The 27,582-nt window shown below is 35.9% G+C and overlaps 2 protein-coding genes across 9 annotated transcripts; both read left to right on the top strand.

Moving 5' to 3' along the window:
- Nucleotides 1–180: 180 nt before the first annotated feature.
- On the top strand, nucleotides 181–6,815 carry LOC114423601 (uncharacterized protein At5g43822). 7 transcript variants are annotated; one of them, XR_003668865.1, is made up of 9 exons: nucleotides 181–312; nucleotides 1,354–1,486; nucleotides 2,286–2,457; nucleotides 2,737–2,855; nucleotides 2,983–3,162; nucleotides 4,602–4,658; nucleotides 4,740–4,991; nucleotides 5,598–5,662; nucleotides 6,467–6,815. XR_003668865.1 is itself a non-coding variant. In XM_028390425.1 (8 exons), the coding sequence occupies exons 3-8, from the start codon at nucleotides 2,326–2,328 to the stop codon at nucleotides 6,475–6,477; spliced, it is 564 nt and encodes a 187-aa protein (XP_028246226.1). In that variant the 5' UTR covers nucleotides 181–312; nucleotides 1,354–1,486; nucleotides 2,286–2,325; the 3' UTR covers nucleotides 6,478–6,815. The 7 variants fall into 7 exon arrangements, 3 of the variants coding, with proteins under 3 accessions (XP_028246226.1, XP_028246225.1, XP_028246223.1); XR_003668864.1 differs by having other exon boundaries at nucleotides 6,387–6,815; XR_003668866.1 differs by having other exon boundaries at nucleotides 4,814–4,991; nucleotides 5,598–6,815.
- A 1,839-nt stretch (nucleotides 6,816–8,654) lies between these two features.
- LOC114423600 (protein DNA-DAMAGE INDUCIBLE 1-like) lies at nucleotides 8,655–26,786 on the top strand. Of its 2 annotated transcripts, XM_028390420.1 has the most exons (16): nucleotides 8,656–8,889; nucleotides 8,979–9,011; nucleotides 9,432–9,574; nucleotides 10,356–10,464; nucleotides 10,721–10,837; nucleotides 11,019–11,084; nucleotides 11,979–12,041; nucleotides 12,138–12,182; nucleotides 12,332–12,393; nucleotides 13,264–13,357; nucleotides 14,034–14,126; nucleotides 14,215–14,284; nucleotides 14,366–14,436; nucleotides 15,076–15,121; nucleotides 15,433–15,458; nucleotides 26,491–26,786. In XM_028390420.1, the coding sequence occupies exons 1-16, from the start codon at nucleotides 8,824–8,826 to the stop codon at nucleotides 26,617–26,619; spliced, it is 1,233 nt and encodes a 410-aa protein (XP_028246221.1). In that variant the 5' UTR covers nucleotides 8,656–8,823; the 3' UTR covers nucleotides 26,620–26,786. The 2 variants fall into 2 exon arrangements, with proteins under 2 accessions (XP_028246222.1, XP_028246221.1); XM_028390421.1 differs by lacking the exons at nucleotides 15,433–15,458; nucleotides 26,491–26,786 and adding an exon at nucleotides 14,751–14,796 and having other exon boundaries at nucleotides 8,655–8,889.
- Nucleotides 26,787–27,582: the final 796 nt, after the last annotated feature.

Below are 27,582 nucleotides of genomic sequence, written 5' to 3'. Positions count from 1 at the left end.
TAAAATTAAATTAAAATATATTCTGGCAAATTTATATTATTTCTATGTGAAGATAAATTATTTTTGTCCAGGCATCACGACGTATATTTTTGTCCTAATATATTATAAAATTATCGCATAATTTATATTTATTCAAAGCGAATTTTTAATAAATATTTTAGTAAAGGTGCATAATTATATTTTTTTTTGTTGGAATTAGGTTTTCAGACACACTTACTAGTTATCATTCTCAGCCTCCACTCGTCTTCTCGCGCCGCCGCTTCCGCCGGACATCGTTGCCATTTGCGTTGTCATTACCGCCTTTTTCTTCACGTGAGTTCCTTCTCCTTTTCTATATCACATCAACACAAGATTTCGATTTTTATTTGCGTGTATATACCAATTACCTCGCAAATTGTAAAAAAGGTTTTGGTGGATATGAACGTACCCTAGGAATTTCACTGAAAGCTGAGTTTGATTTATCGGAGGTCTCAAAAGCACTTCTAACTTGTAGTTGTATCCAAACAGGCCCTAATGCAGTTAACTCTAGCTTCTGCACAAGATAGATTATGAGAGAGGGCTTTTATAAAAGTTAAGTGCAGAATTTGATTTTAGCTTATAGAAGAAGCTCAATTCATTATATCTTCCTTTTTTCCCCTCTTATAAGTGTTTATTGAGGGTTTTCCCAAACAGGGCCTAATTCTATTGGCTGCTTGGGTGAGAGATTTTGCAATTGTAGGAGTAAGTTTAATGTAGGATGCAATTCTCTAAGTTTTGACAAATGTGCTTGCTCAACAATATTTTTCTATGCCAAGGTTTCATGATGTTGATGTGTGCAATATAGTTGGTCTGTTTTAGGATTACTCAAAACACTTGTTTAAGAGAAAACGGTTGGCTAGTGAAAAATGCTTACTTGTTCAGTGAAATTTTATACGCCCAAATGTTTTACAAAGTAAATAGGTGTTCAGCAGAATTTTGTATCATGCCATATGGTAGTGCCTGATATGGTTTGTTATTTTCAAATCATATCGTTGGTTGATGTATATTTATGCTTTTGGAAGAAGAGTTCACTGTAGAATCCTGAATCTATAAATCAATATGGTAGTGTGCTCCATGCCTTTACAAAACTAGCAAGAGCGGATGTTTCAAGGACCTTTATAGTTATTTTCTTTAGTCTATCTTTACAAAAATAAGATTCACACACACAATCTATGAACATGACATGTCATCTATGATGGGTGAGAAACGAGTTGTAGTGTGTGCCCCTGTGTCTGCCTTTAAGCATGATTTCTTGATTTGATGGAAGGCAAAGTGAGAAAATAATTCCAGGAATCACTTTGCATGAACTGATTTTTTAGCTGTTTGTTTTAATAGAATATTCCAAAAATCAAAACAGCCGGCAGCCACTGCTTCAACAGCGTCGCCGCCGTCGTGGGCTCGTTTCACTGTTGCCACACCTTAAGCCATATCTCGACGCGCCGTCACGGTTGGTTTCCCTCTCACCCAGGTTCGTGCGTTTCTTTTTTTCTTCTTTTATTTTCCAAAATAATACCCAATCTGAAACTCAGGTGTGTTTTGTAATTTCTGTTTGTTCTAAATTCAATTATCTGGAATTGATTCGTTCATAATCTCTATCTGCACATATATCAGCATTCTTAATAACTGCAATGGCTTCTTTTAAGTTTTCAATTTTTCACAGTAAAGACGCTAATTCTGATGAGAGTGTTAGTTAACTAAGTGTATCTGGGTAATGAGCTTAATGTCAATGTTTGTTAGTTGACTATGGTGCATTTTGGGTAATCAATCAACTTAACTAAGTGCTTATTCAGTAACTTCATTATAAGATTGAGTGATTAACTTCAGTAACTTCATTATTAATTAGCTTAACTAAGTGCATTTGGGTAATGAGCATTCAGTGTAATTATCAAGATAACTTTTACCGTAATTTTGTATTAGGCTTTGTAATTGCCATTTGAATGGCTGGCTACTTAAATATTACAATGCTATTAACAACATATATAAGGCCATTATGCCACTTTTTGCTCAACTCAACTGAGCCAGGTTGGCTCACTTTGACACATCTAAAAGTTACACACTCGTGAAAAGCCCGGTTCTGCTGCGAGTTATGATCTTACGCTTCAAAACAGTTTGAACCATAAACCAAACTCAAACTTGTAAACATGTTTGCTTTAAAGCACGATTGTGAACACTTTGAACCATAAACCAAACGCAATCTTGTAAACATGTTACGCTTCAAAGCACGATTTTGAACTGTAACTAAAGATTTACTTTTTCCTCTGTGAAAGGCTTATTGCTGGCTCATCACTGGTCAGTTCAGGATTGACGATGGAAGCGATAGTGAAAAAATTTCAGTCAAAATTCAGGAAAGTTAGGGAAGAAATGAGTCGATGGGATGAGCTTCAATCTTGCTTAATTTCACAGTTTAGGAATGCTTCTCATATTGTTGATAGGTTGCAGGTAATTTCACTTATACTTTTACTGTATACTTATAATTTTTGTTTATTTTAATTTACCTCAGCAGTTGTGTTAAATACTAGATGGAAAGCTATTGCCGCCTATAGTGGTCTTACCCGATTCGAGTAGGATTGTCCCATGGAGGATACCTGTGGTCTACAATTTTATTTTACCCTATTTACTGCTTTGACCTTGATATTGCTAATGTTGTAGTTCTGGAATCACTAGGGTAGGGGGACTTGAAGTAAGTAACTGTGTGAATTGTGATTGTTTTGTAAGCAGGTGCTTCAAAATTCCAACAATTATGGTGTTCTAAATTGTGCCAGTGGCCTGAAAGATGCTCTTTTGGTAAAGCAGATTGAATCTTTGAGGAACATCTTGGTTTCCATGAGAAAGACATTGTGAGTTTCTATTCAGCTCTGCAACATTTTCAATTTAAAGTGATATGCAATAATATTGTCAGACATTTTAAGTTTATGACTAATGTTTTCGTGACTGATTTCATTAAATTTGAATTTGAACTTTCAGGGAAGAATTTCATTGTATTGTCTTATCTCTTGACAAAATTCACCGTGATAGTAGACAACAAGTGAAAGGTGGTTCTTGTCACCTGAACATGAAACAATTGCAGCAACAAATTGGCATCAAACCTAGTCTTATTTATTGCTTGGATAGCCTGATGTTTATACACGAGATATACAACTCTGAGTAAGGATTAATGATTGTGAATTGGGACTTTTTTTTAACATATTATTTTATGCTTTTAGGCAACCCACAAATGCATTAACGTGAACTTAATTTTCAATGCATCAAATGACATGATTCAAGAACTTGACAGATTGGCAGGAAGTCTAATGAACATGCTAACATTTGAATTGCATTTTATTTTTGGAGCTCAGATACTTATTTTTTCAACACCATATTTCATGCACTTTGACTCAGAGCAAGTGCCTTCTTTCATCAAAAGAAGAAATAAAAAAGGAAAGCAAAAAATAGAAAAAATCAAGGCTCCAACCATCTAAATTAGCTCTATTTCAGTAAGAAAGATGTCCTCTAGAATGCCAAATGAAACACCATGTCTTTAGTGATCTATAAAGAGTTCCATGGCAATTTTCCAACCTGTTGGTAGCATAAATTGGTTGAAGGAACTGACATAATAAAAAAAGGATAGGAGGAGATTTTTAACTGAAAAGAAAAGGAGTGGAGAGCTTTGCGGCCCATAGTGGTCCTACCGGCTCAAATATGATTACTTCTAGTGGAAGATACCTGTGGTCTAGATAAAAAAAAATTGAAAAGGAGTGGAGCTCCAAAGTGTGACTTTGTACTCTTTGGATAGGGATAGTTGTGTACCTATCTTGCAACTTGTATGGGTATGGGCATTGGGTACAACACAGATGTTGTCAATTTTAAAGTTTTTGCTTTGAGAAAAGTGAGTTGGGAGTGCCTTGTTATGTGTTTTTTCCTGTTTGTGGAATCTAAACCAAAGGACACTCTGTAGTTAGAGCTATGCCATTCATGTCAATGGTAAATTTTTAACTAGACCAACCTCAAGTCACTAACTGAGACTATTTAAATGATGCAGTGTAAACAGTTGCATGTCAATATGTTCTACCCTGCCTCCCCTTGTACCCCAAACCAAATATTTTACTAGTCTTTTAGGGCTGGAGAATTGGAGATTTTATCATGAGGATTAAATTCTAAAATGGAGTTGTCAATATCCAATAGGGGCGTGATTCTCAAGTTCTGAGAAGCCCATAACTGATTGCAATCTCTCTGCTTCCTTCACTTAATTGTTATGCATCTACTACTGATACTGAATAAGAACATTTGGCTTATTTCTGACCAATTAAATTCAGTTTCATTGCTGGGCAAAAAGTTCTTGAAAATTAAAAAAATGCAACAACTCTTCTTTTCTCTTTCTCTTTCTTTTTTTTGGTCGGAAAATTCAAGATTGCTAATCATCAATCTGTTGGGTGTGAAACAGCTGATAAACTCTCAAAATGATTATTGATATTGGAATACAATTTTCTGCTTGAAAGCTTTGTGCCGAAGTGCTTTTTTTTTCATTGATTTTACTTCTGATAACACTATTTTGATCGAGTGCCTTTTTTAGAAAAAATAGTTACTAGTTGTTTCTTTTGTAATAGGTATTTATTAAAGTCATCAGTGATCTCAGCACTATCAGAAATTGCCTTAAAGCCCAGGTGTGAAAATACCATTGCTATAGTTTAATCATTCAAATGTCATAATTGTGTGTGTGTGTAACTGCGTGTCCATGTGCGCAGATGTGCTTGTGTGTATTTTGTTCGTTTGACTCTATATGTATGTGATAAAGTAAAAGAGAGGGTGCTATATGGAGCCGCAGGAGCCTGTAGAAGAATTTTGTTATCACCATTCAAACCCGCCGGTCTTCTCTTAATCAAACTTATCTTTAAACATAAACAGTCTTCATGACTTAGTATTATCAGAAGTAAAACATTCACAAGGGGATCATTATACTCCTCCAAGAAGAGATCTGAATCATCAGTGAAGTGAAGGTGTGAAACCTTACCTTCCTTTAAACCAACTTGGATACCTTTATGAGCTCTCCACCACAGTTACAGAATTGCAAAAATAGAAAACATTCCCCTTCCCTAACTCCTTATTTTCTATTTTTCCTAAACCATAATAGACTTTTGTTGTTATTCATAATCATAGAAAAAGTAGCAGGAAATCCACCTTCTATATATTTAGCATCAAAATCTTTTCTATCAATATCCTTTTCCAAGAACCCTACTCAAATCCCAATTTCTTCTATTTTATTGTTACATCTTCCACTACCTGATTTGCAAATAGAGTGGCATCTGGACTTTGTCTACCTGCTCTAAAAGCATTCTGGTTTTTTAATCTTTAGAAGAATTTGAGTCAAAATGATAACAGGGAAGGATGAAGAAAAAGAAAAGGAAAACAAAGGCAAAGAGGCAATCTAGTGATCTGTGTACTCATTTGCATTTGTATTCATTTCTATATACACAGAGATAGCAAGATTTATCATGTACTTTATTCATGATGCTTGCCTTTCATTTTCCAATGCTTGTACATCTGTTGGTGTCCAATGTTTCGTTCTGTGCTGTATTGATCACTTTGCATTAACTTCATTGCAGTGACAGTGATCTTGGTGCACTTCAGCAACTCTTGGTTGATCAACCCAATCTCCAAACTGAGGAAGGTATGCTAGAATTATGTGTGGGGTAGAATGTATAATGCATGTCCACATCATTAATAATTTCATGTTATGCTTATGATAATCATTAAGAATGCTTAATTTTGAATTAGACCTTTGTATGCTTCTGTGACCTCCTATATGATCCTTAGATCACTATTGTTGTATTGTTAACTTTTTGAATTTGAAGTTCACATTTACTTTGATGTTAATGAATAGAATCTACAATTATACATGGTCTTTACTTGAGAGAAATATATAGATACTCTAGTACAATAAAGCAATTTTAAGATATGTTGGCGTTGGTGTTGTTTAATGATAGGACCCAAAGATAACTAAGGTGTAGGTAAGAAGAAAGAAAAATTTGGGTATTCCTTGGCTGAAAGCCAGAGATTAGTCCCTTGAAATATTGAGATCCATTTGGGGGAGAGTTTGGGCACCTCTCAAATTACTTAGAGTTGGTTTCCTGTTTTTTTTCTTTCTTTGTAGTTCCTGCGTATTTCAGAAAGACAGGACCTGATATCACCTTGATGCAGAGCCGACTTTGTCTTAATAATATTGTACCTTGGAGTTCTGCCCTTTTTTATTCCTTTCTTTCTGGGGTAACTATCATTTAATCTGTTTGTGGCAAACACATGATACGATGATAGTATGAAAAAGTTTTTACAGTAATCATTGCTGGTTAAACACATGTTAATGTCATTTCTTGCTGTATGACTTTTGGCCGTAGTTCAATTTGTATTTGATGTGATATTTGCTGAAGAACTGAGTTGATGATCCTCTCTACTATGGATGTTGACTTGGGACCAGGGGATGCCTGAACTTTTATACATCAAGGGAGCCTTTTGATCTCCCAGGGACGATTGTTGATGCAGAATGAGTTAAGATAATTGTTGTTATTTAAGGACTTTTACTTTATTTTAGAAATTTTATCTTTATTAAATGATTTTTGTAAGTAATAGATTGTCATATTTGGACTTACAATTTGTTCTGAATTGATTAGGATTTTATATTATAGAAAACTAATATATCATTAGGATTTGGGTTAAACATGCACGTTTCCAAATATAAGGAACCGTAAGGAGACAGTTTCTTTAGGGACTAAAAGTGAGTATTTGTACATTTAGAGGAAATAAAAATATAGTTAATCCTTGAAAATTGAAATTTTATATTTTATTAGGGATTAATTATGATTGCCTTTAGATTATGTTATTCAAACTTTGACATTGATAACAAGATTATTGGTTTTGCATTGCGAGTTATGGGTCTTTCTCTCATCCATTCTCTTTATGTGTTTCTTTTTTAGCTTGGTTTCGAGTACTATATAAGTAAAATGATTGTAGACATTATGACAAGAATACAATTTGCATAAAATTTTCTATCGAGTATCCATGCAACAAAGCAACTTCATTCAATGAGGCAAAATAAGCTAAAAATATAGAATAAGAAAGTGCTTCTCCAACAATGACGACAATGGTGTTCCAATGATAGCAATTAGCGAGTGGTTTTGCTGTATAGCAGTGTCTATTGCCTAGTAACCTTGCAAAGGTAGGACATGGTCTCTGAATGAGATGAAAAAATGAGGGATAAATTTGGCCGTTTAACTCATACACTACTAGTTTAAAATATTTTTACACAAAAGATTTGATTATTTTACTTTATCAACTTATTTTTTTTAATATGATGTGATCATTGAATACTTGGAAAAATGTATTTTACACTCATAACATGTATACATTAAATTTTATATTTGCATATCAAATTTTATCATGTGTAAAGAAAAAAGTTTGGAACTTTAATTTTTAATTTTTAATCGTGTTGAAAGATATGGAGTAATTTATGCAATTCATCTAATGAGATACGACTTTATTATTACAAAGAAAGAAGTTAAAATTATAAAAAGATTTTTTTTTGTCACCGTTAGAAGAATAAAAAAGGGGCAGCTAGAGCCCAATAAATTATTGTTAGCTAAAGAACAGCCTTTAATTTGAATTTGGGTTCCTTGCAACCATGCATTCATGAATTGGGATCCTTTGATGAATTTAAGATGATTAAAATTTTAAAATGATATTTGAATCATCTAATCTCTTATGTTAACTTTAGATTTTCTTACTATAAGAGATCCAGTTCATTCATGTAAAATCTTATAATTCTTTTATGATGGTAGAAAATCTTGGTCATACCAGTGGTTCATATACACCTTCTCTCTTTTCTCTCTCTATAATATCTTGTAACTTCAACACAATTAATAAAATTGAATATATAATAATGGAATACTCCAAAATAAAAATATGATGACAAATTTTAAAGTAAGAAAATTATAAAAGGCATATAGCAATAAGCAACTTATAAGGGATAAAAAACGTATCCTTAATTTTTTTTATCGTCACTTATTTTTTTTAAATCAAACATAGATTTTATTAATATATCATGGGACTAAAAGTGTAATTAAGTCTACAAGTATTAAAATATAATTAAGAATTAAAATATTTTCAATGAAAATAATTATTCTCATTTATATATAAAGAATAAATAGTCAAAACCTAAAATCTTTTATTATTATTGTACATGATATTAGTATCTAACTAGATTATAGTGTCAAAATTAACACCTTTCACTATTTTCCAATTAGTTTAAATGTTTTTCATATTTATAACTTATTTATTTTCAGTTTTAAATGATGATTTTATTCTATTAGCTTATTATGTCATTAGTTAATAGGTAGAAATTAACAACGGGTAATAAAAATAAAATTTTGAAATATCAAATGGTAAAATAAAAAATTAAATAATAAAATAAAAAATATATTATTAGATAATAATGAAAAAAAAGAAATATATTATAAAGATAAAAAAAAATATTTAATCTTTTTTAATTTTGTATTTCTTATCTTTTTACAAATATTTTATAATTTTCTTAGTCGAGAAGTCACACTCCATCCATCATCCCAATTGAACCAAACCTCGGCAACAAGTCACACAGTTTAAAAGGATTTCTAGTCTTCCAACAGTCTTTACTTTGCTCTTTTCACCTCGGCTCAGCACAGCTACCATCGAAAACTAGCCAAGGCTCTGTCTTTTTCCCTTTTTCCTTTTGCTTCAACAACATCGTCGTCACAAATCTAGAGACAGAGAGAGAGAGAGAAAAAAAAAACTGTTGAATTGAAGATGAAGATCACTGTCATGACTGCTGATGAACAAATCATCACGTTGGATGTGGATCCCCACGAATCTGTACTCTTCAAAGACCCTTCTTTTGCCTTTTGTCTTCATCTTTCTCTTTTTCTAATCGCTGTTTTTCATTCCTTTATCTCATTGTGTAGGTGGAAAACGTCAAAGCATTGCTCGAGGTTGAGGTGACTTTTTTTCTTCTTCTTTTTTTCTTCTTTTTCTTTCTTTCTTTCGTACCCAACTCCTTTTTTTCCTTGAAAATTGAATTTTTGGTTTAAAAAGTTATCTTTGTCTCAATTTTCTTTCTTCTTGTGAATGTTTATGGAGGGTGTTTGGGAAATACTGTTTTTCATTGGGAATTCTGGGTTGTGCGTTTTTCTTTGTTTGACAACCTAGAAACCAAACCCCATGTGAGAGTTTTTGTTTGATGATTTTTGGTAGGGGATTCATGTGACTTTTGTTAATTTGAGATGGCACATGGAAGGTGCATGAGATGATGGATCTTATTTAATTTTAATTTGTGTGGTTGTTGTTGTGTGTTGTTTCTGTGATTGGATTTCTTATTGTGTTTGTTTGTTTGATGCTAAACTTGTGCATATGAGAAGACAAGTGTGGCTCTTCAACAACAGCAGCTTCTGTTTAATGGGAAGGAAGTTAGGAATTCTGAGAAGTTGAGCGCTCTTGGTGTTAAGGATGATGATTTGCTGATGATGGTATCTGATGCTGGCGCTGGTGCTGCTGCTTCTAGGTATGACCTTTCAATTTATGTTAAATTGCACTGTTATGAGATAAGCTGGGGACCCCCTATTTGAAAACCTGTAAATTGTGCCATCCCATTTATGCTGCCATCCAAAAGTACTAAGGTGTTATTTATTATGTGTGCACATGGTCTAGTTGTTCTTAGGTGTTAAGTGAACTGATACATGATAGAAATTTAGAATTTAAAGAAGTGTGAAATTCTCTGTGTCTTGACTATGATTGTGTACTTATGTTGGTTTAATAAGTTGATATTTCACAAGTGATATATAGTTTTTTGAGTCTCTGATAATTTTCGTACCGTGATAGGACAAAATCTGGGCTGTAGCTCAGGTTACTCCATACTCCTAACATTTTACTGACTACTGCATTTTTGAATAAATTAATCTAAATTGAGTGCCATTTGTAAAAGGTAGGGGCTAAGAAAATCAAGTGATACTTTTGCAAATGAGGTATTGGAAGTATGGAAGATGTGTAGTGGGTATCATTTGAAAGGAGACTTACCAGTCTTTGAGATCAGACACTATTTCTATAATTTCATATATTTCTCTCATTTGCTCAGCATTCTTGTGGTATGGTATGAATAATTAAGTGTACAAATAGTAAAAGAACGGAGGGATAAGCCATTGCATGCTATAGGATTGCTGGGTTATTAACACATGATGTGTGTCTGTGGACTTTAACTGTTTTATATTTTATATCAACTTTTTTTATTGAAATATAAAGTATCGATATGTTAATATACTTATTGTAATAAATTTAAATTATTTCAGTGGATCTACCAATGATTTGAGCTTAAATACTGATGGATCTGCTGTCAACCCTGGTGCTTTCCAGCAGCACATTAGACGTGATTCTAATTTGATGGGTCAGCTCTTTCAGGTAAGTTATGTTTGTTTTATTACTTAATCCTTATCAAGATCTGATGTTTGCACATGATATGCTATTCTTATACTTAATAAAATAAAATTATTGAACTTCCCTATCGTTTACGTGTAAATGTAGTTTAATTTTATTTGATATATTTTAGACAGTTTTGAACTTCTAATTATAATAACTTTCTATGCTTGCTAAATATATTGGTTCTTTTCTTTTGTGCTTGGCTATATTATAACCATCTTTATAATGGTACATACAGAGTGATCCAGAGTTGGCACAAGCTATTTTAGGGAATGATTTGAACAAATTGCAGGAAGTTTTACGATTGCGTCATCACCAAAGAGATGAATTAAAGCGTCAGAAGGAAGAAGAGCTTGTAAGTAAGCTGTATGATCATTATTGTTTCTTTACATTTGTCAAGAGTTTGAGTTCAATTGTATCACGACAAGATGCCTTGCCTTCTAATCCTTTGGAGTTCTTCATTTTTATTCCTTGTACTTTGCTGTCACTCTGTTAGTATACTTTGCTCCAAAATTTATTTGACATCTTTTTGCTAGGCTCTTCTTTATGCTGATCCTTTTGATGTTGAAGCACAAAAGAAGATTGAAGCTGCCATCCGCCAGGTCAGTTTTTTTTTGTTAAGAAACAAAAACAGCTCAAGTCTCTGGTAGATTGACTTTTGACATGTGCAATAGTGTGAGAAAATTTCCAGGCACTGCCATATACTGTATGCCTTAATTTAAGTACACATTTGATTTAGCTTAAATTTGGAGATTCTTTTTCAGAAGCTCTCTCAGGAAGCTGCAAAGAAGATATTTTAAGCTCAATAAACTAACACAAAGTCCAAACCGGCTCTAATATTATGTTTGTTTCAATAGAAATGGGGTGGAAAGAATTAAAGTGGGTGGAAATAGAATAGACAGTATTTCACCGGTTTGGTTCAACAACGAAATGAGGAAGGAAAGAAATTAATGAACATGGGACCAACTGGAGCTATTCCTTCTCAATGGAGGTGAGACTTTCATATGGCATTGAGAGAAAAAAATGTGAAGAAGACCAATTTGCTCCCACCTCTGCATCTCTTTTCACTTATTGCTTTTCCATATTTTTTCCTTCTTGTTGCCTCTGCATCCCACCTTCTTTTCCATCCCTTCTTCACCTGGTTTCTCTGCAACTCCACCTACACCCCTCCTCCTACCATCATATTCCTTGCAACTCTTCCCTCCGGTGCTTGTTCCATGAATCTTTAATTAACCAGTTTGTTTATGACAAGTTCTTGGCTAAAGACTGACATTGGCTTGTCAATTTAAATTTGGAAAACTTTGTGAGTTTGTACTTGTTTATGCTGAGTGCAGTTGACAAATATTTAGTCATTTTCAGTTTCTATTAGATTATCATGTTATGTGCGATCTATTACTTGTCCTCAAAAGCTGCTATTTGTAATAATTGATCTTGTCTTAATGTCCCTCTTCCTGATTGACAGTATCATATTTGTTCAATTTTGACTAATTTTACAGAAAGGGATTGATGAAAATTGGGCTGCTGCATTAGAACATAATCCTGAAGCTTTTGCTAGAGTGGTATGTATGATTTTTTAACCATTGTATTCAATGCTAATAGCTTTTATGGTTTTCTTAATTTCATTATGATGTCTAAGTTCTTATGGAATGTTTCAGGTCATGTTGTATGTTGATATGGAGGTTAATGGTGTCCCATTGAAGGTCAGTGCTTTCTCACAATAAGTGCTTTTTTTTTTAGTTTAGGTTCTAAGTATAGAGAATATAACCTGCTTTCTTTTAGCTTTGCTGCTTCCATCTATTACTGGTTATGAAATGGAACATGCACAAATTCCATTCTCACTTTTTTTCAGGCATTTGTTGATAGTGGAGCTCAGTCTACCATTATATCAAAAAGCTGTGCTGAGCGTCTTGGGTATGATAAATTTATTAGACTGGAATTGGCTTTCAAGACATTTATAATACCATATAATGATTAAATTTATTAGGTGGCTCATTTGCTCGCCTATGAATTTACTCGTACATGTCTAGATAGATATGCTGTCAAGGAAGTAAAATGCATCTTAATAGCTTGTGTATCAATGTTATGATCTTTATGTAAATTATACATATTTGAATCAGATGAATATTTTCCACTGATATTCAAAGGTATTTGTACATTGCTTAAGTAAAGCCTAAGTAAAAAACACAATTAATTCAGATTTATTTCCTTCTTTCAATTTTTTCTTTCCACATACATAAACCAGGTAGTTCAGGTAAAGAAATGAAAATAAAAAGAGTGCAGGAATGTAAGGAATACTATATATAATCATATATTTGTCTAGACACTGCATGCTTAAGAGCCTGAAGTATGATTTTGGAGTTTGATGTAAGCTTGTGAATTATGAAAAAAAATTGGCAGTAGGTGCAAGATAAGTGCATGAATGACTTTGGGGAAGACTAGTGTTGCTAAAATATAGCAGAGAGAAATTAAAGTTTTTCTGTGAGCCTTATGGTTTTATGCATTTCCAGTCTTAACAGAGGGATGCCTCTTCTTGTACAGAGCTTGGCCTTCATATTTTCTTATCTAAATTTTTGAGTTCCTATCAAATTCCTTCCTTTTTGAAGTTTCATCTCCAAACTGTTGTTAGTTGCTGAGCCTTAAGGGCCCTGTCACTCTCTCTGTCCTGATTGGTTCTTGAATCAATGATGTGTTCTTATTTTCATGTATATCTAGATATTAGTGTTTCATAAGTTGCCAGATTGAAGATGTGAAATTTTTTGTAATGGTCATGTTATCTTTCAGATTGTTGAGACTTTTAGATCAGCGTTACAGAGGAATTGCTCATGGAGTTGGCCAGTCAGAAATATTGGGTCGTATACATGTAGCTCCAATCAAGGTATTGTTTGAACAGATCTTATGGATAATTTGTGTTGCTGAAGTTGTGGGTATCTTATTGCATGCTAGTATTGGTAGATGATGTTAATATGTTCACTCTTGTTTATGTGGATATCTAATTTGGTGATCAATTATGTTTGGGTATTGTATTTTTTCATTTAACATTAAGCAAAAGTAACTGAAATATAAAACCATTGCTTGGTATTACTTGCTTATTCACATTGTATTGATATATTACTGAGAAGGATCTTTATTGTTTGTGATATAAATTTTAACAATTGTTTTATTGTAGTTCTCACCCTTTACCTTCCTCCACTATACGACTGTCTTGTGCCATTCTTTTTAATGTGTTTTTCACAAGGGTGAATGATTGGAGAAAGAGTTTGCAATTTAGTCATGAGCAGGTGTTCATTTCTTCTGGTTTTCTTTTGTGTCTAGTGTATACCGGAGGTCACTTGTGTAAATTATTGACATCTCTCCTCAGTCTTCATATGTCACCAATACGAGAATGTTTGAGTCCCCTTTATGAATTAATCATTCCAATTCCAATTTAATACTCTGAGACTGAGATTGATTTATTCTAATTTGCATTGAAACGATAACCATTCTCTTACAGTATATTTTGTCCATTTTATATTTTACTCCAACTTCTATTTTGTGTATATATTTTCCTTTAGATTGGGAGTATATTTTACCCTTGCTCATTCTTGGTGCTGGATTCTCCCAATATGGAGTTTCTCTTCGGACTGGATATGCTCCGAAAGCACCAGGTACCATCCTCAGTTGCACACTTTGATATCATTGCTTTCAGTGTTTACTCTAAGCTGCTATTCTTATAGATGTGGCTCTTGTCTGCAGTGTATAATTGATTTGAAAGAAAATGTTTTGCGAGTTGGTGGAGGAGAAGTTTCTGTGCCATTTTTGCAAGGTTTGCATAGTTATTTTTTCAATTCAATCTTTTACTGATTGTATATAAATATATATTGAGCTTCTTGGTTGTCATGTTCAGAGAAAGACATACCATCTCGGTTTCTAGACGAGGAAAAGTATGCTAAGGAAGCTTCAGGCTCTGGTGGTCAAGTAAGCATACTTTTAATTATAAGCTTCTTTAAGCAACTGAGTTGAAACTGTAATGCTTTAATCTGCTTCTAGGATCAAATGCTGTCATTGTTATTAATCTTTTGATAATTATATTATAATTTAAATGTTTCATAGCATATATGAAGGGATGAAAATATCCCATGGCAGGGTATTTTTAGCGCATTTTTATATCTTTTCCTGACCAAGGTATTAAGTAGCATCCTTATTTTTTTTCCCTGCAACTAAAAGGAGAGATGTTTAATAAGTAGGATTTTGATCGCCATTATCATTTTCCTTTTCCTTTTTACATATAGGTAAGTATGTCACTTATGTTGATTGTTGACTCTTGAGTAATTGAAAGTAAGTCATATTTCCCTGGATATGATTGTTGACTATTGTTTTTGATTGTTACTTGGTGATAATGTGAACTGAAAACATTCTTATGGTCCATTAAAAGTTCAAATCTGCAATTGCTATTGTCGAGTGCCTATGACAAATGTACTCTTTTAAAAAGGAATAAAGTAAAAGGTGTAAACAATGATACATAGTCATAAATTATCATAGTGTTTCTGGTTTGCTCAGTCATTTTGTTTTGGGACAGTGACAGTTGTTTTTTTTCTTAAATATTTATATCCCCAGATTTCATCAGGCAGCAATAATCCATCAACAGGAGGCCACTCTTCTGGTTAGTACTGAAGACTGTTTAAAATTCTGCTATGGGAAAATCATTTTTGTTTATTTAGAGCATAAAATACACAGAAAAAATTATTTTTGTATTTGTCCAAATTTGGGGTTCAATTCTAGTTTTGATCAAATTTCAACCCAATGCAAGCGTTTTATGCGTGCAATTTATCTAGACAATTTGCTCTTTACTTTTATGAAATGTTGATGAGGAATTTATTTTGCAGTTGTCCATAAAATCAATTTCATTTTTCTTCCCATATCAAATTTCACATTTTCTTTAAAAAATAACATTTATTTCTACTTATTTTTCAGGTGGAGCTTCTGGTGATAAGGCTAAGGTATGCTTTGAAGTATCAATGTTTCAGTTTTGTACTTTGTATTTTAACTCTTGTTTTTTTTTTTTGCTCAGCAAAAATAGAAATATATATATTTGGAGTACCAGAGGTACTATTAATACATAATGAGTTTGTTGAGATAGCTGGTTCTAATTCTCAAGCTAATAAGTCTGAGAGAGCCAGGCTAGCCCCAAATAAAACTATTACAACTGCACTACCCCTTCTATCTATTCCTAATTATAGTTCTTGGAGGTACTAAAGCCTGATTTCAGAAGATTTTTCGATGAATTCCACGCAAATGGGGTGTTCCCTAGGGGCAGCAATGCATCCTTTATCACCTTGATCCCAAAACTGAAGGATCCACAAAATCTCAGTGAATATAGACCTATATCATTAATAGGTTGTATTTACAAGATTGTGGCAAAGCACCTAGCAAATAGACTCAAGAAGGTGATGCCAAATATCATTGATGAGAAACAGCCAGCATTCATTACCGAAAGACATTTGTTGCATAGTGTGTTGATAGCTAACGAGGCAGTGGAGGAAGCAAAGAGATGCCACAAGCCATGTTTGGTGTTCAAAGTGGACTATGAAAGAGCATATGACTCAGTATCTTGGGCTTTTCTTTCATACATGATGAGAAGACTAGGTTTCTGCCGTAAGTGGATTTGCTGGATAGAGGGATGCCTTCACTCAGCCACGGTTTCCATGTTGGTTAATGGCAGTCCCACAAACGAATTCATACCCCATAGAGGCCTCAGGCAAGGCGATCCACTGGCGCCTCTTCTTTTTAATATTGTTGTAGAAGGGTTAACTGGCTTGATGAGAGAAGCATTGGATAAAAGAATGTTCAGCAGCCTCCTTGTTGGCAAAAACAACATACCAGTTAACATACTACAGTATGCAGATAACACCATATTCTTTGGTGAAGCTACAATGCAGAACGTGAAGACAATTAAGTCTATTATGAGGAGTTTTGAGATTGTATCTGGGCTAAAGATTAATTTTGCAAAGAGTAGTTTTGGAGCAATCAGGATGACTGAGCAGTGGCAGCTTGAGGCGGCTCGATACCCAAATTGTAGAATCCTGTCCTTACCATTTTCATACCTGGGTATACCCATTGGGGATAACCCAAGACGTAGTGTGCTCTGGGATCCCATAATCAGAAAATATGAGAGAAAACTAGCCACATGGAAACACAGACACATATCCTTTGGGGGGAGAGTGACTCTCATAAATGCAACTCTAACAACAATTCCTATTTATTTTTTCTCATTTTTCAGGGTACCTTCAAAAATAATAGGCAGATTGGAAGCAATTTAGAGGCGGTTCCTGTGGGGAGGAGGAGGGGAGCAGAGGAAGATCGCATGGGTTAACTGGAAGACAGTTTGCCAACCGAAGGACGAAGGGGGTCTTGGCATCAAAGACCTTAGGACCTTTAATTCAGCTTTGATGGGGAAATGGCGATGGGATTCCACAAGCAGGAGGATCATTGGGCAAAAATAATTGAGTCAAAATATGGTGGTTGGAGGGCGGCGACGTTTGGACCTAAAAGATCGAATGGAATGATACATAGACAAATAAATCTCTTATGAATTTCGGGATACTCTTTTATTTAATTAATTTAATTAATCCATTTTTGAAGATTCCGCATTCGAAGGGGAGTAGACTACTTAAGAACTTTACTTTTCATTTCTTTTCTGCCTTAATTGAGAATTGCAAGGCACAAGTGGAAGTCGTCACTCTACTTGGTGGAAGGACCTAGTCCTAATTCAGCAACAACAACAAAATCAAGCAATCAAAAGGGAAACGGAATGGAAGGTGGGGAGTGGCGATAACTTCAGATTTTGGGAGGACCCGTGGCCACATAATGTAGTACCATTGATGGAGAAATACCAAAGGTTATACCAAATCGCAGGCCAACAGAAGCAAAGCATTAGGCAGATGGGGAGTATCACCACTAATGGATGGGAATGGAAGCTAGTTTGGAGGAGGGCCTTATTTGATTGTGAAGTACAGATGGCAGATAATTTTCTGGGGGAACTATCACAGCTGCAGATTCAGCCCCATAAAGAGGATAAATGGATTTGGAAGCTTGACCGTAGCGGATACTACTCGACACAAAGCGGATATAACCTGTTGTGGGGAGAACAATCGGGAGCTGATCAGAATTCAGACTTTGCGGACATTTGGAAGCTCAAAATCCCAGCCAAATCGGCGGTATTTGCATGGAGGCTTATAAGGGACAGACTTCCGACAAAGCTGAACCTTAGCAGGCGCCAGGTGATGGTAAATGATTTGATGTGCCCTTTTTGTGGACGTGTAGAGGAGGAGGCTGCTCACCTATTCTTCAACTGCAACAATATCCTACCTCTATGGTGGGAGTCTCTATCGTGGGTGGACTTAGTAACAACACTACCACAAAATCCCAAGGATAATTATTTGCAGCATGTATTGGGGTTTGCTGAAGGAAAGAAACTCAAAAGATGGAGATGTTAGTGGATTGCCATGACATGGACAACCTGGAAGCATAGAAATAGAATAGTTTTCCAAAATGACACGTTTGATGGAAGGAAATTGCTGGAAGATGCAATTCTATTACTTTGGACGTGGCTCAAATCCTCGGAGAAGGACTTTGCACTACATTTCAATCAATGGTCTTCTAACCTAAAGGAAGCTTTTAGTATCTAAGAGGGATGGGTCTTATGATACTCATGTAACAAATATGCATGTATGCAGTGTGGTGCTAAAATATCACCACCCAGCTGCATAATTTCATCCTCATTTGTAGCCTTAGTACCTCTGGTACTTTTCAATATATATAATATTATACTTTTGTGGATTAGTTGACCATTGATTAAAGTGCACTCCAAAATCTTTCTCTGTAGTCTTAAGCCATGTCCAGATTAGAAGTATTGCATCCTCCGACAGCTTGCTTCCATTGAATGTCTGATTTGAAAAGACTATCCTGTTTCTATGCTGCCAGATAGTCCATGTTAATGCAACCCACCAACACTTCCATCTAGTGGCTTTTATCCCATGAACAATCCCGCTGCCATGCTGTAGAAAGCGGTCCTTCGGACTCTGTGGAAAAGCACCTGTGATGTTCACCCAAGACAATGACTCCCACCATGAAGGGAGGACTTGACTGCAATGAAAGAATAAATGGGCTGCATCCTCATCGTCATTGTTGCAAAATGGGCACCGCATGTCATTTACTTCCACTTGTCTCCTTCTCAAATTCGACTTTGTTGGTAGTCGATCTCTAATGAGCCTCCATGCAAACACCGCTGCTTTGGCTGATATCTTAATTTTCCATAGTTCCACAAAAGCCCCATCTTGGTGTTCTCCCCGTGAATCTCCCCTTAGTAGCTTATACGCACTTTTTGTTGAATAACTCCCACTTGGATCTGCTTTCCCAACCCACGAATCTGCTTTATTTGGGTGTATTAATAGATTTGCTGTCTCCCTTAAGAATTCATCAGCCGTTGCAACTTCATTGTCGAATAAGGGTCTCCTCCAGCTGTAGTTCCATTCCCAGCCTTCATCAAAGTGTCTCCCCATCTGCATGATGAGCTGCTGTTGTTGGCTGGAGATCTGGTACAATCTGGGGTATTTCAGCATTAAAGGTACATCTTCACTTGTCCAGCAGTACTCCCAAAACCTAATTTTGTCGCCACATCCCACCTTCCATGCTGTTTGCTTTTTTAGTTTACTTGTCCCTTGTTGTTGCTGGATCCTCATCAAATCCTTCCACCAAGGAGATTGGTGGCTGCCACTTATTTCCCCGTCTAGGGACCTCCATCCGCCATATTTCGAGGTCAGAACTCTGGTCCACAATGCTCCATGTTGTTGAACTAGGTCCCATCTCCATCTTCCAAGCAACGCTGTGTTGAATGTCTTGAGATCTTTTATACCTAGTCCTCCTTTGTCCTTTGGTAGACATACTGTGTCCCAATTTACCCACGTGATCTTCCTTTGCTCCATTCCACCGCCCCTTAAAAATCTGCGTTGAATGTTGACCAGCTTATCCACAATTTTGTTGGGAACCTGAAAAAAGAAAAGAAGAAAATGGGAAGCGCTGTTAAGACTGCATTTATAAGAGTAACTCTCCCACCAAAAGATATGTGCCTTAGTTTTCATCTGGCTAGTTTTCTCTCACACTTCCTCACAATAGGATCCCATATCACACTCTCTAATCTTTGGAGGACCAAGTAGAAGATTTATTATACTGTTGACCTATTGGTCGATAATGCAGAATGTAGTGTGTATTGTGTAGGTACCTCAAGAACATGATAAACAATAAGGCGAAAATGTAGTGTGCATGCATAGCACTTTTAAATATTCAGATTTAAGAGTTAAGTTAAGAAAAAAAGGTGTAGCTTTATACTTCCTAGCAAAGAATTTAAACTCATGATCTCTCCTTAATCATTAAGTCTTAAAAAAGTTGTGTAGATTTGAGGGCCTATTATTGTGATTTTCTTGCCTAACTCGATTTATCATTCCTCTATTTTTTTCAAGTTGTCCTTTTTTGCAAGGAGAAATTATGGTGTGCAATTATTTAGGCTGTGATGCTGGTAGTAGTTACGAATGGTCGAGATGAGAGAGACAAGTAGAGCGAGAAAGAGAGAGGGTGTGTGGGGGGAGGGGGGTGAGAGAAACAGAGAGTGGGTGACTGTAGGATCCTGACGGTATCCTAATAGAGATGGGTATGGCTAGAAGTGTGATATTAGGAGAAACTAGAGGGATGCATCTAACGTAATCTCGTTCTATTTCACAAGATTTCCTGAAGATATGAATGAAATCGAGTTGTGGTACGTGTTTAAAAAATGGGGGGATGTTCGAGAGGTATTCATTGCAAGAAATCGTAATAAGTGGGGAAAGAGATACGGCTTTGTTAGATTTAAGGGGGTGAAGGATGCCATGACATTGGAGAGAAAACTGGACAGCCTGGCAGTAGGAGGACTAAAGATGCACGTTAATGTATCAAAGCATGGCAGAGAGAGGATCATACGCGGAGAAGACAGTAGAGGACCACAGCAGGAAAAGTTGAAACCACCACAATATATGAACGAGGCAGCATCGTATGCGCATGTTCTCATGATGGAAAGTAAGAAACCGGACACAAGGAGGACTCAACCAACTTTGAGTTCAGTTGGACCTGTATCTCACTCATCGGTGCAACTGAATACACCTGTGGATGAAAATACATGGCTAAATAGGACATGGGTGGGAAGACTGAGGAAGCTCACACTGTTTGATAGGATAGAAGATGATCTTATGTGGATTGGGTACGACGGCATAACACCAGAATATATCGGAGATGATATGGTATTGCTAATGGGCCTTACAGAGACTAATGCTACACAAATGGCGGAGGAAAGAGTGAAAGAGGCAGTTCGTTTGTTCTTCTTGCAAAGATTTCAAGAATCTGAGCAATGTAGACCAAAGTTGGATGGGATCAGATTTTAAACCATTGGACAACAACAAAATGATATGTTGTTGGGGCACTTCCATGAGGATGAAATAAATAAGGTTGTTTGGGAATGCGGGAGTGAGAAAAGTCCTGGTCCAAATGGACTAAATTTTAAGTTTATTAAGCAGTTCTGGCAAGTAATTAAACTTGACGTTATCTGATTTTTGGATGAATCATATGTCAATGGAATTTTTCCAAAGGGTTGCAATGCATCTTTCATAGCCCTAATCCCTAAGGTGGCTGACCCACAAAACCTTAATGAATACAAACCTATTTTGCTAATAGGCTGTATGTACAAGATTGTGGCTAAGTTATTAGCCAAAAGACTGAAAAAGGTGCTGCCAATCATAATAGATGAAAGACAGTTTGCTTTCATAGGGGGCAGACATTTGCTGCATAGCGTGATTATAGCGAATGAAGTGGTTGAGGAAGCAAAAAGGTGCTAAAAGTCATGCATGGTGTTCAAAGTAGACTACAAAAAGGCATATGACTTAGTCTCTTGGGACTTTTTGATATACATGTTGTGGTGGCTGGGTTTTTGCCCCAAGTGGATCCAATGGGTTGAGGGATGCCTTAGATCTGCTTCTATTTCGGTATTAGTGAATGGAAGCCCCTCGGCTGAATTCATTCCACAAAGAGGACTCAGACAGGGGAATCTACTAACGCCTCTTTTGTTTAATATTGTTGCTGAAGTTTTAAACGGGCTGATGAGAAAACTAGTGGAGAAAAATCTATTCAGAGGATTCTCAGTGGGAACAAACAATGTGGAAATCAACATCTCACAATATGCTAACGACACTATTTTTTTGGTGAGGCATCAATGGAAAACGTCAAGGCAATCCAAGCCATTTTGAAGAGCTTTGAACTCGTATGAGGCCTCAAAATTAATTTTGCAAAAAACTATTTTCAGGTAATTGGAAAGCCGGAACATTGGAAGAAGGATGCTGCAAAATACCTGAACTGTAGCTTGTTGTACATATTGTTCATCTACTTGGGCATACCAATTGGGGCAAACCCAAGGCGTTGAGTTGTGGGATCCTATCATTAACAAGTGTGAGAGAAAGCTAGCAAAATGGAAACAAAGACACATTTCTTTTGGGGGAAGAGTGACCCTTATAAAGTCAGTCTTAACATCTATCCCTATTTATTTCTTCTCATTTTTGCAGGGTTCCTGATAGAGTAGTGGATAAGCTGGTAAGTATACAATGCCGATTTTTATAGGGTGGTGGAATCGGGCAAAAGAAGATTGTGTGACTTAAGTGGGATACAGTGTGTCTCCTAAAAGAAAAAGAGGATTTAGGCATCAAAGACATCAAGACCTTCAATCTAGCACTGCTTGAAAAATGGAGATGAAATCTATTTCAGCACCAAGGGGAACTATGGGTCAGGATATTGGATTCAAAATATGGTGGTTGGAGGTGCATGGATGACGTAACAAGAGGCAGCAATTAATCTTTATGGTGGCAGGACCTAAAAATGGTGTTCCACCAATCGCAACAGGGCAATGCCTTTAAAAAAGGAATAGTGTGGAGGGTAGGGTGTGGAGATAGAAACAAGTTTTGGGAGGATAGCTAGATTGTTGATGATGCTCCACTAATAACAAGATATCCTAGGCTATATCACATTTCCTGCCACCAAAAACAGCTCATTCAACACATGGGAATTCACACGGATACAGGTTGGGAGTGGAATTTTATATGGAGGAGATCACTGTTTGACAATGAGATCGACATGGCTAATAGCTTCTTGGGAGATATAGAAGGTAGTGTAGTCCAGCCACATAGAAGAGATGATTGTGTATGGAAAGCAGATCCAAATGGTCAATACTTAACACAAAGAGCTTACAATCTGCTAATGGGGGAATCAATAGATGAGAATCAAGATGGAATTTTTGAGGAATTATGGAGTTTAAAGATTCCAAGTAAAACATCTTTTTTTGCATGGAGGTTAATTAGAGATCGACTGCCAACAAAATTAAACTTGTGAAGGAGACATGTAGAGATCAATGATCTGTTATTTCCATTTTGCAGGAACGAGGAGGACGCAACTCATCTATTTTTCAACTTCACTAAAACCCTCCCTATATGGTGGGAATCTTTGTCTTGGGTAAACATCTCAGGTTCTTTCCCACAAAATCCGAGACAACATTTCCTTCAACATGTACATGGGCTAGATGCTGGAATAAGGGTTAATAGATGGAACTGTTGGTGGGTAACACTGACATGGACTATCTGGCAGCATAGGGACAAGATAATTTTCTCAAATGATACCTTCAATGGTGACAAACTGATGGATGATGCAATATTCCTAGTTTGGACATGGTTCAGAAACATGGAGAAAGATTTCGTAATTCATTTTAATCAATGGTCGAGTAACCTTAGAGAAGGTTTTGTAACCAGGAGAGGGTAGCAGATATAGGATCTCAGTAGCCTATAGATTACAATGTAACTAGCTTTTGGTTCCTATTTAGACTGTTTCAAGTCTGGTCTTTGGAACCCAAACGTGTAACTTTAGTACCTCTGGTACTCTTATATATATCTAACTTATCTTTACTGATAAAAAAAAAAAACTTTGAGCTAGTTTCAGGCCTCAAAATTAACTTCTCAAAGAGTAGATTTGGGGTGATCGGGATGTCGGAGAGTTGGAAGGCGTCTGGTGCCAGTTATCTAAACTGTGAGCTACGGGACATACCTTTTCTCTACCTGGGTATCCCGGTTGGGGCAAACCCAAGGGGCTCGGAGCTGTGGGATCCTATTGTCAACAAATGTGAAAGGAAACTGGTGAAATGGAAACAAAAACTATTATCTTTTGGGGGAAGGGTAACACTCATAAAGGTTGTCCTAAATTCTATTCATATATACTTTTCCTTTTTCAGGGTTCCAAAAAGCATTCTGGATAAATTGGTATGGTTGCAGCGACGGTTTTTGTGGGGTGGAGGGGCAGAGCATAAGAAGATAGCGTGGGTGAAATGGGGGTCGGTATGTTTACCAAAGGAGGAATTGGTGTATTAATGATCTTAGGAAAGTGGAAATGGAACATTTTCCATAATCAAGGAGAATTGTGGGCTAGAATACTAAATTCAAAATATGGTAATTGTGGTAACTTGGAGGGGGTATGTAGAGGCAGTAGAGTATCAGCTTGGTCGAAGGATATAAACAACATACTTATTGCTGGTGAGGAAGGCAGATGTTTAGCTAATGGAATACAATGGAAAGTGGGGTGCGGAGCAAAGGTCAAATTCTGGGAGGATGAATGGAAGGAGGATGGAGTATCATTTAACCAGAAATACCCTACTCTTCTCTCAATTTCGAAGCAGCAAAATCAGGTTATTCAATGTATGGGCAGCTTTTTAGATGTAGGGTGGGAATGAGATTTCAAATGGAGACGCCAATTTTTCGACAGCGAGTTGGACACGGCTGTGAGGTTTCTAGAAGACCTAGAAGGTACTAGCATTCATCTGGAATGACTAGATAAGTGGATTTGGAAAGAGGATGCATCAGGATTATACACGGCCAGGAACGGGTATAGGCTGTTCATGTCAAATCAAATTAATGAAAATTAGGATGGTGCTTTTACAGAGCTGTGGAAGGTCGAAGTCCCCAGTAAAGTTGCATTCTTTGCGTGGAGACTAATCAAGGAAAGATTGCCAACTAAAATCAATTTGCGCAGGAGGAATGTCGAAATACATGATCCTACATGTTCATTTAGCAAAAATAAAGAGGATGCCACACATCTCTTTTTTAGCTGCAGCAAAATCATGTTGCTCAGGTGGGAATCATTATTGTGAACAAATATTTCAATACCACTTCTAGAGAACCCTCGCATGCACTTCCTCCAGCATGTGGTTGGACACGGCTGTGAGGTTTCTAGAAGACCTAGAAGGTACTAGCATTCATCTGGAATGACTAGATAAGTGGATTTGGAAAGAGGATGCATCAGGATTATACACGGCCAGGAACGGGTATAGGCTGTTCATGTCAAATCAAATTAATGAAAATTAGGATGGTGCTTTTACAGAGCTGTGGAAGGTCGAAGTCCCCAGTAAAGTTGCATTCTTTGCGTGGAGACTAATCAAGGAAAGATTGCCAACTAAAATCAATTTGCGCAGGAGGAATGTCGAAATACATGATCCTACATGTTCATTTAGCAAAAATAAAGAGGATGCCACACATCTCTTTTTTAGCTGCAGCAAAATCATGTTGCTCAGGTGGGAATCATTATTGTGAACAAATATTTCAATACCACTTCTAGAGAACCCTCGCATGCACTTCCTCCAGCATGTGGTTGGACACGGCTGTGAGGTTTCTAGAAGACCTAGAAGGTACTAGCATTCATCTGGAATGACTAGATAAGTGGATTTGGAAAGAGGATGCATCAGGATTATACACGGCCAGGAACGGGTATAGGCTGTTCATGTCAAATCAAATTAATGAAAATTAGGATGGTGCTTTTACAGAGCTGTGGAAGGTCGAAGTCCCCAGTAAAGTTGCATTCTTTGCGTGGAGACTAATCAAGGAAAGATTGCCAACTAAAATCAATTTGCGCAGGAGGAATGTCGAAATACATGATCCTACATGTTCATTTAGCAAAAATAAAGAGGATGCCACACATCTCTTTTTTAGCTGCAGCAAAATCATGTTGCTCAGGTGGGAATCATTATTGTGAACAAATATTTCAATACCACTTCTAGAGAACCCTCGCATGCACTTCCTCCAGCATGTGGTTGGAAATGGAAATGATATTAGTTTTCAAAAATGGCAGTGTTGGTGGATTCCCTGACATGGAGTACTTGGCAACATAGGAACAAGATTGTTTTTGAAGAGGAAAGGTTTAATGGTACTAAGATCTTGGAGGATGCCATATTCCTCTGTTGGACCTGGCTAAAAAATTTGGTTAAAGGTTTTGATATGCCTTTTTATCACTGGTCCAGCAATATGCAAGAGGCTTTCAGGGGATGGGGGGGGGGGGATATAAATAGGAGTGGGGTAATGGTGTGATTAGTATATTGTCGGTACTATGGTATCTTAATTCATGTTGTAACCTATGTATTAGGACACCATAGTCCTACCTAAATTGGACTCTCTGTAATCATTCCGGACAACTTGTACTGCTATATATATAATACAATTCTACTTTTGCTGATTAAAAAAAAAGTGTTAAGACTTAAATATCTTTTTAGCTCTTGTAATTTAGTGTCATTTTTGCTTTAGTCTTGCAAAATTATTCTTTTTATTTTTAGTCCTTGCAAATTATGTTTGTTATTTTTCTTCCTTATGATGCTTTAGATAACATTTTTTTTTACTGATCTAAGCGCTATCTAAGGTGTTTTAAGGACTAAAGATAAAACAAAAAAATTTGCAAGGACAAAAAAAAGCAAAAGAGCACTAAATTGTAAGGACCAAAAATATATTTAAACATTAAGTTAAACCATGCTCAAATTACTGTCAGTTGGTGTATAATAGCTATGCATTCATTATAAGTACAAGGTTGTGATTGTATTTGAGGGCTACTGATTTCACTTGTTTAGGGTTTTCCTGATGTAGTCTTTTATGGTTGTAGGATTCTGAGTTTGAAGCCAAAGTTGCAAAGCTTGTTGAATTGGGATTTGAAAGAAATGCAGTTATACAAGCTCTTCAATTATTCAATGGAAATGAAGAACAGGCAGCTGGGTTTCTTTTTGGGGGCTAGAAACATTTGTTTTGGAAATTGATTGGATTTATTACTTGAAACTATTTTTACTTTTAGGCAATTCCATTACAAATTCTGAATTACAGACGTGATGGCATTTATTGTGAGTTGTTCATACTGTAAGGAATGTTTTTATTTAATTGAAAAACTAACTTATTGGTACTCAATGTCTATCATGTAACCTTTAATAGAGGTTGAAGAAATCTAGTTTAGTAGACTTTAGGATATGCATTACCGCAACAGATGTGGCTCCATTGGGAACGTGATTCCAAGATGGGGTCAAATTATATAATATATACATCATACTAACCAACGAGGTTGGGTGAAAATTTGATTTATTTTATGAGACTATCAACTGAATATATGAAAGTGGTATATTAATTAAGAAAAGTTTTGGAAGGACACTGGCATGTCTATGCCTTCCCTTGGCCCTATCTTTCTGCAATTGAGATATTTGATTTCAATGCATCACACTTTGATGACTGATTTGGGCATACTAAAACTATATTGAGAACCACTGTGCCGGCTTTGTCAACTAAGGGCTTTATGCCTCAAAATTTTAAGCTCTAATCTTATTAAAAATTAACAATATGAAAATTAAGATGGTTAGTAAGAGATATTCATATCTTGTCTCATTTTTTTAAAATCATCCGGCTAATAAATATCTCTCCCTTCTCACGTTTCGTTGTAATAATATATGAAACACGACTCTTATTTTTTATTTGGATTATAAATACAAGAGGGAAAAATAGTGGAAAAATGTTATTAATGAATAGAAATAGGAAGGAAAGAAAAATATTTAAAATTAAAATGATTTATTATCTATTGGTCATTGATAATGAACTCGGCACATTGGGAGACATAACCTATTAGGATTTTCTATAACAATCAAACAATAAACATTCATAAATAATTCTAATCTACACTAATGTATTCATGTTCACGGGCAAAACTTCAATTACA

The sequence above is a fragment of the Glycine soja genome, chromosome 8, assembly GCF_004193775.1.
Source record: "Glycine soja cultivar W05 chromosome 8, ASM419377v2, whole genome shotgun sequence".
Classification (NCBI taxonomy): domain Eukaryota; kingdom Viridiplantae; phylum Streptophyta; class Magnoliopsida; order Fabales; family Fabaceae; genus Glycine; species Glycine soja.
Note: the sequence above shows the minus strand (reverse complement) of the source record. Positions and strands in the feature narration are given on the sequence as shown.

Coding starts and splice junctions, on each gene's coding strand:
- LOC114423600 (XM_028390420.1), top strand. CDS start 8,824: ATGAAGATCACTGTCATGACTGCTGATGAACAAATCATCACGTTGGAT. Junction 12,042..12,137: donor CTGAAGCTTTTGCTAGAGTG/GTATGTATGATT, acceptor GGAATGTTTCAG/GTCATGTTGTATGTTGATAT. Junction 14,127..14,214: donor ATATGCTCCGAAAGCACCAG/GTACCATCCTCA, acceptor TCTTGTCTGCAG/TGTATAATTGATTTGAAAGA.
- LOC114423601 (XM_028390422.1), top strand. CDS start 2,326: ATGGAAGCGATAGTGAAAAAATTTCAGTCAAAATTCAGGAAAGTTAGG. Junction 4,659..5,597: donor GAAATTGCCTTAAAGCCCAG/GTGTGAAAATAC, acceptor ACTTCATTGCAG/TGACAGTGATCTTGGTGCAC. Junction 5,663..6,145: donor CAATCTCCAAACTGAGGAAG/GTATGCTAGAAT, acceptor CTTTCTTTGTAG/TTCCTGCGTATTTCAGAAAG.